Here is a 12,617-nt window from a genome sequence, read left to right as displayed (position 1 = left end):
GTTTTACATATATTAAGTAATAACCTACAAAAATTATCTAAATTAAAAATAACAAGCGTAACTAGAACTATAAAGCTACTTATAAAGTACAATATAATATGGCAACTGAGTAAAAAAAAAAAAGCAAAACATTGATCTTTCTGGAGCTTTAAATTCACAGCTGGAACTTGCAAAGAGAGTCAGCACCCTGTTGTTGTTGTTTGGTTTTTAGGAGCATTAGCAACTAAGGCCATATTGCTCCGGGGATATGTGGTGGTCATTCCCTGACCTTTCTGCATCCTCTGTATTCGGTGGTCACAGGCTCGAACCCCGGTCTAATCAAGAAGCGTGTGCCACACTGCCGCTCCTGCCCACTTGGCTACGGAGGCGCCAGCGCCCTGTTGAAGAACGTATGTATGATATGTTCTGCAACAGAGTAAACAGATTGACACTGGTCAATTTGTTCAAGTGAAATAGTAATTTAAATTTGCAATCTGCTTTGGAAATTTCCTCTTTGTGTGATCTTTTTGTGAAAAACCTCATGTTTGTAACAGTAATAGTATTCACAAAAAAAAAAAAAAAACCTTATTTTTTTTTTTTTTTTAGGTAGATAAGAAAACAAAACATAAATTATATGCTCTCCTCCTCCCAGAGGTAAGAATCCAGTTGACTTTTGAATTTATTCAAAGTGTCAGCCTCAACTACCTGAGAGGGCAACTTGTTCCAACTGGTTCCACTTACTTCAGCTGGTTAAAAGAAAACTTCCTACAATCTAATCTAAACCTGTTCCCCTGAAATTTGAATTTATGACCCCCAATTCTGGAATTCTTTAGCACAGTGAAAATTCCACCTTCATTCATTTTAATACTCCCTCTCAAAGCCTTATAAACCGTAATCATGTCACCTCTGAAGTGCCTGGTTGCCAAGCTCTGTAGCCCACATAACTGGAGTCTTTCCTCATATGGTCATTCTTCTGCCAATTTCACCATTCGAGTTGCCTGTCTTTGGACCCTTTCAAGAAGCTATATATCTTTTTTTTCAAATGAGGTCTTACAATTGCATTATACAGTGGGATTATGACTTCCCTACCTCTACAGAATAACGTTCAATAAATCATTGCTTATATAATATTATAGCTTGAAGACTAGTGATTTTGGATAACATGGATATAAGTTAGCAAAACATATATAGAAATCAATGGCTGACATTGATACTGTAGGGAGATGCATATAAGTACAGGACCCAGTATTTAGTAAAGAATGTCTAGAAATGTTGAGGAATGATTCTATTAATTTTTATATTTTATTTAATTGAGATTCTCCCCCCCCCCCCCGCCATAAGGGTTGGAAGTTGTTAGTCTCCAAATAAACAGAATGGAGATGGAATTGAACAAGTTCCTCGAAGTCTTGGGGGGGGGGGGAGAAAACAGTTAGCACAATATCAAGTATAATATTAATGGCATCTGGTTCGAAGGAAGTGTGAAGGGAATATGGTTGGAGGGCTTCTACAATCCACTAAGATACCAACCTCCATGTGTGGAGTACACAGAGTTTCTGTCTTGTCTATGTATAGTTTTTGACATTGGGAGAAAACTGTAGATTTAGTCTCTTGCAAATATATAACTGTGGGATCACATCAAAAGATCAGCTCATGGCAGTCACGGATGTTAATACATAAACACTAGTATTATAATATTTTGCATTGTGACCGAGTATATAAAGAAAGGGATTGAGTAGTGGTCATCTGGTCCAAGCAATTAACCCTTTGCAGTTCAATGTTACGTCCGGTACACCCATCAGTGTTTCCAATTAAGAGATGTATTTTTTTGCTGTGTTAGTGCAATTATTGTACTACTGCCTATTTATATTTCATATACACAATATGAAAAGCCAAATCCACGTTTATATTCAATTATTAAGTGCAAGTGGCACTATTTTTTTTTTTTAGTCATCTTTCAGTCGGATGTTGTGGTGATCGGAAAATCAGCATTTTTGATTATGAAATTTGTTTTCCCACTGTATTGCCATCTATTTATACTTCATATAAAGAAAATGAAAAACTTTATTCAGTTGTTAATGGCAGGCCGTGTTCTTTTTTTGTCCTGCTCAAGTCCAATGTGGAAACCGAAGTAATTTCCGGCATTTCCAATTATAAAATTTGTTTTCCCACTGTCCTGCTATCCATTTATACTTCATATAAAACTAAAAAACCTAATTTAATGTTAATTGATGTTAATATTCAATTGTTAATGACAGATAGCACTGTTTTTTTCAGTTGTCTCTTCTCTCACATCCTGATGTAAAAAGCAGTCAGCCAAAAAATCCAGAAAGTGTGAGTGACTGGTTCAAGTTCCAAATCAATATTTGCAAAGTTAGTCTCCCATTACAAAACATTCTGGTTAATTGGCCCACTATTTGTTTTATATACCTCTTCATTATACACAGAGTCATTTAGCCAATAACATACCCCTACTCAATTTTTACTTTTTCCAGTGCTTATGTCACACCAACCTGACTCAACATTACACTGACCACCTTAGAGAGTTTATAAATTTCTTAATCAAAAGCAAAACTTCTTTCTCTTCTCTTTTCTATAAAGATTGCCCTCTTCATATTCAAATCCTGTATCTGAGTGACACCATGTTTTTGATATCCCTGATATAGAAGATATAATATATATCCACACCTGATAATCTAACCAATACTTCAAATTCAGAAAATTTATTTACTACACTCTTAGCATATGTGTATCCATGTAATTGCTTGTCCCATAAAGGCAGCCAGTATGCAGGCCTCGTAATCCCCCACACCTTATTTTCCCAGCTGCTGTGCATCCCAATAGGAACAGTGCATGGATCAATTTTACTTCTCCTAGGGCTACTGTAAAACTGTTATCATATCATCATCATCATCAGCCATTTACCATCCACTGCAGGATGAAGGCCTCTCCAGTAACTTTCCATTTCCTTCTGTTTTGTGCAATGGCCATCCATTTACTACCCACGAACTTGCGACTTTCATTGTTGTCTTCCAGGTTTAATTTTAGCTCCTCTTGGATACCATTCTGTTAATTTCCTAGTCTATCTGTCATCATGGCTTCAAGTTATGTGTCCTGCCCAAGGCCACTTCAGTTCTTTAGTTTTGATAAGAATGTCATTTATTTGTGTCTGTTGCCTAATCCATGTGTTTCTCTTCTTATCAAGTCTGATTCCTAATATAATTTGTTCCATTCTTCGCTGTGTAGTTTTCAGCTTCTCTTCCATTCTTTTGGTGAGTGGTTGGTTGGTTATTGGAAGTTTAATGGTGCATCAGCATCTAAGGCTATCGTGCGCCAAATTTGGTGAGTGCCCAAGTTTCACTTCCACAAGCCGCGGTGGGGAGTATACACTGGCTCATTATTTTACTCTCCAGACAAATTGGGATATTGCTTTCAGTATGTGACCATTTCCTGAATGCTATCCATCCGAAATTTATTCTTCTCTTGACTTCCATCTATTTATCATTATTACAGCTAATGACTTCTCCTAGATAAGTATATGAAGCTACCTTTTCAATTACTGCTCCAATGATTATATCCCTTTCTGTGGCATACTTGATCATCATTACTTTTGTTTTAGTCATATTCATCTTTAGTCCAAAATCTTTACTAACTCTGCATAAGTGATCAAGATTTTCCTCTAATTCTATGGTATCGTGGCTTATGATCACAATGTCATTTGCAAATCTTAAATGGTTTAGGTACTCTCCATTCACACTGACTCCTTTCTGCAACCAGTTCAATCTTCTGAAAGCTTCCTCAAGGGAAGCAGTAAACAACTTTTGAGATTGTGTCTCCTTCTCAAACTACTTTCTCAATTCTAAATTTGCTACTATCTTTGTCTAGTCTAATAAAGGAGGTAGCTTTCTCATATATTTTCTTCTAAATCATAATATATGGGAGAGTCTATGTCTTTCTTTCCAGTGCCTGAAACATTGCCTTATGCTGTAAGGAGTCAAATGCCAGGCATAATGGTGTTTTGTCTTCATTTGCTTTCTCCATTAGCTGCGATATTACGCGAAGGTGATCCATAGTTGGAAATTCTGTCCTAAAGCCAGCTTGCTCTTTCGGTTGATTCTCATCAAGTATTCTTTCTAATCTCTTTGTAATGACCCTTGTGAACAACTTGTAGATGTGGAAAACAAGCTAATTGGTCTATAATTTCCAATTTCTGATTTATCTCCTTTCTTAAGTAGAAAAAATGATTGCATTATTCTACTCTTCGAGTATTTTGTGAAGAGACTTGCCAGTTTTGCTGTCATGTCTTCTCCTAATTTTAACAACTCTACAGTAACTTAATCTCCACCTGGACCTTTTTGAATATTCATTTTCTTCAATGCATGTTCTACCTCATCTGGAAGGATATCGGGTATGTGTTGTTAATTTGTGATCCATCTTCTCCACACCTGGCATCATTCCTTTGATCCTTATATAATTCTTTATAGTAATCCTGTGCTATTTGAATTATGCCTTCTCTGCTATTTATAAGTACACCATAACTATTCTACAGTTTCAGTAACATTTGTCTTTCTGTAATCTTGCTCATGAACACCATAACTATTCCACAGTTTCAGTATTATTTGTCTTTCTGTATTCTTGCTCATTACTGCTGATTTAAGTCCTTTGTTTTCCCTTAATGCTTATTCTACTTTTCTTGTGTTAAACCTTCTTATGTCCTCTCTGTTTTTTTTCTAATGGCTTTGCATAACTCAGTATACTCAATTTTGTCCTTGTCAGTGTTTATCTTGCTCTTCATTTGTAGTCTTTGACAAGTGTTCACCATGACAAGTGTTTCTTGACTAATTTTCTCCCCTTTGGATTTATTTTTGCCTATAGGTTTCTCAGGCTTTATCACTTTCAGAAATTTGCTGTATTCCTCATTGATATCTTGGTCCTGAAAGGTCTGTAGAAGCTCAAACTTGTTAAGATCCAGTACATACTGCTTTTTCTACTTTTCTGTTATCTCAATGACCTTCATATTCTTTACTCGAGTCTGTTTTTTCCTTTCTTTCCTTACATCTGTATCAAGTATGCATCTTACCATTCTGTAATCACTTCCAATATTTACCTTGTTCAGGAAGGTAACGTCATTCACAATATATCTTCTGTTAGTGAAGATGAAGTCGATTTCATTAGTTGTTAATCCATTAGGGCTCTTCCATGTCCACTTTCTGTTCACCCTTTCCTTGAGAAAAAAAAAAAAAATTTATTACTGACATTTCTCAAGATTCTGCAAATTCCACTAGTCTTTCATTTTTTTCACCAATTCCAAAATTTCCTATAGTTTGCTTTTCTGTGCTGGTTTGTCTCTTTCCAACCTTATCATTGAATTCCTCCATAACAATGGTGTAGTGCGTTTTCTGTTCATCTAGAAATCTCTCAATTTTGGTGAACATTTTTCCAACCTCTTCATCACCATGGTTCAATGTTGGTGCATATATCATTATAACCTTTAGTCTGTACCCACTAGAAATCCTGAGTAGTAAGTCTTGACACTCTTGGTGTCAAGGGTGTCAAGACTTACTACTTTTAATTTAAATTCCAAAATGTTGTTTTTCATATCTTTATCGACCAAAAAGCCAACTACACCTTCATTCTTTTCACTGTTTCCATTGGTGTACAGCAGATTTCCACTTGATAAACTTACAAATGATTCATTTCTTCTTGTTGCTTCAGCCAAGTCAATGATATTTCCATTCACTTCTAATTCCCTTTCCAGCTCTAATATCCTGTCTTCACTGATGGGCAATCTTACATTGTAACAGGCCAAGTTCAGTTTCCATGCATGGGAGCCTGGTCGTACCCAGAGATTCTTAGCATCCTCTGCTTCCACCCTGATCCTTGCGCTGCTGTAAGAGAGGGACTGAAGGCCATTTGTTTTGTCTTGTTGTCATAACCTGGAGAGTTTGGTCTTTTCCTCTTCACGCTGACCAAACATCTTGAACAGAACTGCTCTACACATTCGTTGCCACCAAAGTGAAGTAACATGGCTTACCAACGAGGTGTACATGAGTCGATTTTAAGGAGGCAGTCCAACCGGACTTCTGCTAATGTTCTAAAAGAGAGAGATGTTGGATCCATCAGCGTTGATGAATCCAACACTGATGGATCCAACTTGGAGCAGAAGAATGCCTCTTCTGCTCCAAGCCCCTTAGAGATTGTGCAAGGTTCATTGGGTAGAAATTTTCTCAGCATGGTCTGTGCTTGTTAACAGGAGAAATTGCTTCTACAAGGATGGGATACAATTAAATAGAAGGGGTGCAAGAGTGTTTGCTGATGCTATAGACGCAGTGTTAGGTGTGTCAGAAAGCTGATAGCTTGGGAGGATTCGCAGACTAAAAGATTAACAGTAGCAGCAGAGGTGAAAGAGATTCTTGTGCTGCTTCTATTAGAATGAGAAGTGGCCAGGAGGGTGGGGTGCCGAGCATTCAGGGACTGGTGGGAGTTGTTGGTGTTGTTATTTGTCATTAGGACCATTAGCAACTAAGGCCATATTGCTCCGGCGATATGCGGTGGTCATTCCCTGACCTTTCCGCATCCTCTGTATTTGGTGGTCACAGGCTCGAACCTCAGTCTAATCAAGAAGCGTGTGCTACGCACTGCTGCTCCTGCCCACCTGGCTATGGAGGCACCTGGTGGGAGTCATCATGAAACAAATAAATATATGAGCTGTGTTAGGGCGACTAAGAATAAGAATAGGTGCATGTATACTTGCATCTACACCAATGCTAGGAGAAGAGTAAATATATCTGATGAATTTGAAGTGCTCGTCAAGACATCAAAGGTGGATATTGTTGGGATATCAGAGACATGGTGTCAAACAGATATATAAGCAGTGCAGAATTGGAATTTGGGGAGTACAATCTGTATAGAAAGGATAGACAGGATAGGTGATATCAGTTCAATACCTGTTTTGTACTGAGCTGACATTTTAAGTAGTGAATTAAAAAGGAATGATCCTCAAAGAGAATACTGAAAAAATTTTGTATGTATATAATATTGATTACATATCTTATATTAATTATTTGTTTACACTGTGCTATCCCTGATAATGGTTTTTTGAAGACATTTTTGAAGTGAAACATTACGCTTACTACAATGATCATCTCTTTTGCTGCCTAAACAAAACTGAGAAATACAACTGTATCGAAATACTACACTTAGGGTGGTAGAAAATGAAAAAGACCTGGAAATAATTGTGCAGTCAGATATGAAATTTTCTGAGCAGTACAGACAGGTCATGGGGTATTGTCAATGATATACATGAATTTTGCTAGTAGGGAAAAGGAGGTGATTATCCCTTTGTATAAGGGAATGGTCAGGTCATGCCTTGAGTAGTGCATACAGGTCTAGAGGCCTCATTTTAGGAAGGATGTAGAGTTTCTTAAGTGAGTATAGAGAAGGGCACTGTTGAGTCAGTTTGGTGTGACATAAGCACTGCGAAAGCAAAAATTAGAGTAGGAGTGTGTTATAGGTCTAATGACTCGAATGAGTATAATGAACAATTGTACAGAGAAATAGAGTGGGCTAGTAAATCGGAATATCTTATAATGGGGGATTTTAACTTCCCAGATACTGACCGGAACTTGTGGGTTGGGCACTCACACACACTAGTCAGACTTTTGTGGATTTATTGGATGATTGTTTTCTGCAGCAGCATGTTCGAGAGGCAACCAGAGAAAGTAATACTCTTGATCTGGTTATCAGCAGTGATCATTCATGTATTAGGAATTTGCAGATAAAAGAACCACTAGGTGGCAGTGATCACAGTGTACTGACGTGGGATTTACTTAAAGATTTAATTACCATCAGAGGTAAAGGAAAGGGTTTTTGCTTCCGTAAAGGTGAGTACAGTGGTCTCCGACAGTTTTTAAATTTTGTACAGTGGGATCAACTGACGATGTTACCAACAGTAAATTCTAAGTGGGAAGCATTCAAGGAATTAATTGTGGAAGCTACTAAAAGTTTCATACCTAAATTGTTGTCAAATGAACTAATGAGACTCATAGCAGAGAAGAAAAATGCATGGGATGCATATAAATTATCAAGCGACTCAGAAGCCTATGGCAGATATAAGTTAATCTGTAATCAGGTCACAAAGGAGGTTCGGCAGGCGAAGGCAGATTACGAGAAATCCTTGGCAAAAGATGCTAAGAAAACATCAAGGATTTCTTTACTTATATAAACTCTAAAAGGAAAGGGATGAATCTGATTGGTCCACTTGACATCGATGGTTCGACTGTTGAAGATCCTGCTCAGATAGCAAACAAACTGAATGAGTATTTTGCATTTATATTCACACGTGAGGAATTATTAAGGTTTGAAAATGGCAGAGGATTATCAAATTGTAGCAGGATGCTTAATGATTTTGTAATAACTGAGAGCAAAATGGAAGAGAAATTGTTGAAGTTAAACGTAAGAAAAGCACCTGGGGTGGATGGGATCAATCCAGTTATATTAAAGGAGGCGGTAAAGCAACTACGCAAACCCTTAGCCATAATTATGAGCGCATCCTTGGACTCAGGGGAGGTTCCCACGGACTGGAGATGTGCAAATGTATCCCCAATTCACAAAGGGGGATCGAAGGGTGACACGAGTAATTACAGACCAGTTAGTTTAACTTCTGTTCCGGGTAAAATAATGGAGTTGCTGGTTAAAGATGCATTGCAGGATCATCTAGACAAGACTGCAGCAATAATTCAGACACAGCATGGGTTTGTTAAGGGAAAGTCTTGTCTGACAAATATGATAGGATATTATGATGTGGTTACAAAGGAACTGGATGCAAAAAATAATTTTGATATCATATATTTGGATTTCAGGAAAGCTTTTGACACTGTTGCGCATGGAAGACTATTGTACAAATTGGAGCAGAATGGTATTAAGAGTAAGTTGCTACAATGGATAAAAGGATGGTTAAGTGCGAGAAGACAGAGGGTGGTAATCAATGGGTGCTGCTCTTCTTGGACTAATGTTATTAGTGGAGTCCCACGGGGTTCGGTGTTAGGTCCACTGTTGTTTTGTATATTTATCAATGATATTGATGAAGGTATATCAGGCTTAATGTCGAAGTTTGCAGATGATACAAAGGTTGGCAGAGTTGTTAATGACAGTAATGGCAGTGTGCTACTGCAACAGGATCTAGATAATTTGGGCAGATGGGCTAAGAAGTGGCAACTGGAGTTTAACCTTGACAAATGCAAAGTACTGCATATGGGTAGAAGTAACCCCAGAGAAACGTACCAACTGTGTGGTACTACACTTAAGGTGGTAGAAAATGAAAAAGACCTGGGAGTAATTGTGCAAGCAGATATGAAGTTCTCTGAGCAATGCAGACAGGCTGCCAGGGCAGGTCATGGGGTTTTGTCAATGATATATAGGAATTTTGCTAGCATGGAAAAGGAGGTGATTATCCCTCTTTATAAGGCAATGGTCAGGCCACACCTTGAGTACTATGTACAGGTCTGGAGGCCTCATTTTAGGAAGGATGTAGTTGTACTTGAGGGATGTACTTGAAGGATGTACTTGAGCGTGTACAGAGAAGGGCAACAAGATTGGTGAGGGGAATGAAGGGATCCTCTTACCAAGAAAGGCTTAAGTTCTGCAAATTGCAGTGGCTGGAGACTAGGCACCTGCGCGGTGATCTGATTGAGGTATATAAGGCCTTGAATGGGTTGAGCACGCTGAAATCTGATGGATCCTTCCACTTGTTCAGATTACGAACCTAAGGGGGCATAAATTCAAATTAAGAAAGGACAGATGTAGAATAGATGTGCGGAAATTTGGCTTTAGCCAGCGGGTGGTTAATTGCTGGAACAAACTTCCATCTGTCGTTGTGGAAGTTGATAGGTTGAATAAATTTAAGGAGGAACTGGACAGGCATTTGGAGAGAATGGTGTGATTTTTTTTTTTTTTTGGCTGATGCTGCATAAGCTCATACATTTGCTTTCTTGCATCACATGCCACTACTACTACTACTACTAGGGCAACAAGATTGGTGAGGGGAACAAACTGGTGGTCTTACCCAGAAGGCTTAAGTTCTGCAAATTGCAACGTCTGGGGACTAGGCACCTGCGAGGTGATCTGAATGAGGTGTATAAGGACTTGAATGGGTTGAGCAGGCTCAATTCTTATGGGATTCTTCCTCTTACTCAGATCACAAACCCGAGAGGGCATAAATTCAAATTGAGAAAAGACAGTTATGAAATAGATGTGCGGAAATTTGTCTTTAGTCAGCTGGTAGTTGATTGTTGGAACAAAGTTCCATCTGTTGTGGGAATTGATAGCTTAAATAAATTCGAGGAGGAACTGGACAAACATTTAAAGGAAATGGATGTGTGAAATCGTTGGTTTCTTTTTTTTTTTGTTTTGAATGATGCTACATAAGCTTGCTTTTTTGCATCACATGCCTCTACTACTACTACTACCAATAGTAAAATCTTTATCAATTTATACAGAAGACACTAGCAGAATAATTAATAAAACAATTTTTTTACCAGACAAATGTTATATCACTGTGAAAGTTTTAGAACTGTATATGAAGCCTAAACAAAACAAAGCTAAACATCCCCATAATATTTTCCAGCAGAAACCCCATCTCACAGGATGTTTATAGCATTTTGTTTTATACATAAAGGGGGAGGGAGGATTGCCGCTCTGGATTAAGAAGCTATTAACTATTCCAGAATCCAAAATTAAGTGTTTTATACTGTTATTTTGTGGCTTTTTATTGTACATACTAATTATTCAGTGTACACAAATTTAATTTTATACAATAGCTTCATGTAAACTCAAAACTGTTTCTCTTGATGTACAATATTGAAAGCATTATAAGGTACTTACCATACCCTTGTATTCAATTGACTGACGAATTAACTTCTCTTCAGAAAGTGAATAGCGGGCTTCACTAGTAACAGCATCTACAGGTCCTTTATCAACTTGTTGTTTAATAGCTCTGTATAATTTGAACAAAGGTTCTCCTGCGCATTCCTTCAGAATCATAAACCAAAATCATTATTAAAAGAATGTTACTTCTAAAACAAAGATTTTAAAAGTAACATTAATCTGTTTAAAACTAAGCAGGTTGAAAAGGTCCATATTTTTTTTTCACCATGATACGTTGCAAAAAAATTGCAATTTTGGACATAATGATTAACCATTCTAGACTCCACAATTTCAAAAAATTGATCAAACAATTTCTTAGCTCAGTTCAAACAAACTCGTGTGCATGAGAAAAGTAGTTAATAAATTTGTTTAATTTACAATACTAATTATGTCAACAAATGTGAATGTCATAGGGATATCAAAATCACAGGAATGTGATACTCTGTATCCAATCTATCACATTCCTGTGATATACTGGATATAGAATTTGAATATAGTAAATATAATGTGTACGTAAGGATACATATGACAAAAGGAAAGATGCACTTTTAATTGCACAAGCATATAAATTCAGATTGGATGAATCAGATTGGTCCACTTGATATCGATGGGTCAACTGTTGATGATCCTGCTCAGGTAGCTAACAAACTAAATGAATATTTTACATCGACATTCACACATGAGGAGTTATTCAGCGAGGGGAATGCCAGAGGTGTATTCAACTCTGGCAGTAAGCTAGATAATCTTGTAATAACTGAGAGTATAGTGGAGGAAAAATTGTTGAAGATAAACACAAGAAAGGCACCTGGGGTGGATGGGACCTATCCAGTTATATTAAAGGAGGCAGCAAAGGAAGTAAGCAAACCCTTAGCCATAATTATGAGTTTCCCTGGACTCGGAGGAGGTACCCATAGACTGGAGATGTGCAAATGTGACCCCAAATTCACAAAGGAGGATCAAAGGCTGACACAAGTAATTATAGACCTGTGAGTTTAACTTCTGTTCCAGGAAAATTGATGGAGGCACTGGTTAAAGAAGCACTGCAGGATTATCTAGACAAGACTTCAGTTATAGCTCACACACACAGCATGGTTTTGTTAAGGGAAGGTCTTTCCTTCCCTTAACAAAACCAAATCAAATTGTTAAGGGAAGGTCTTTATTTCCCTTAACAATTTGATTGGATACTATGATGCAGTCACAAAAGAACTGGATGCAGGGAATAACTTTGATATTATATACTTGGATCTTAGAAAGGCTTTTGATACTGTTGCACATGGAAGACTGCTGCACAAATTGGAGCAGTGTGACATTGGAGGCAAATTGCTGCTGTGGATAAAGGGGTGGTTGAGGGGGAGAAGACAGAGAATGGTAATCAATGGACACTGCTCATTGTGGACTAATGCTATTAGTGGAGACCCTCAGGGTTCAGTATTGGGTCCATTATTGTTTTCTGTATTTATAAATGATATTCATGATGGTATATCAAGCTTATTGTCCAAGTTTGCAGATGATACAAAGGTTGGCAGGGTTGTCAAGGACACTACTGACACTATGCTGCTGCAACAGGATCTGAACAGGTTGAGCAGATGGGCTGAGAGGTGGCAAATGAAGTTTAACATTGACAAATATAAATGTACTATATATGGGAAACAGCAACCCCAGAGCAACGTATCAACTCTGTGGTACTACACTGACAGTGGTAGAGAATGAAAGGGACC

General features: G+C 37.7%; 1 protein-coding gene across 4 annotated transcripts in view; it reads right to left on the bottom strand.

Annotated features, from left to right (window-relative positions):
- LOC150080768 (plexin-A2-like) overlaps nt 1-12,617 on the bottom strand; it is a 1,384,718-nt gene that overhangs the window by 166,346 nt on the left and 1,205,755 nt on the right. For all 4 annotated transcript variants that reach the window (XM_090381170.1, XM_090381171.1, XM_090381172.1 and 1 more), the window contains one exon: nt 10,858-11,004. In XM_090381170.1, the coding sequence (XP_090237296.1) occupies nt 10,858-11,004 (147 nt within the window). The remainder of the gene's footprint in view (nt 1-10,857; nt 11,005-12,617) is intronic.

Source organism: Mastigoproctus giganteus, chromosome 9 (genome assembly GCF_048544385.1).
Source record: "Mastigoproctus giganteus isolate SK-2022 chromosome 9, ASM4854438v1, whole genome shotgun sequence".
NCBI classification, from domain to species: Eukaryota; Metazoa; Arthropoda; class Arachnida; order Uropygi; family Thelyphonidae; genus Mastigoproctus; species Mastigoproctus giganteus.
Note: the sequence above shows the minus strand (reverse complement) of the source record. Positions and strands in the feature narration are given on the sequence as shown.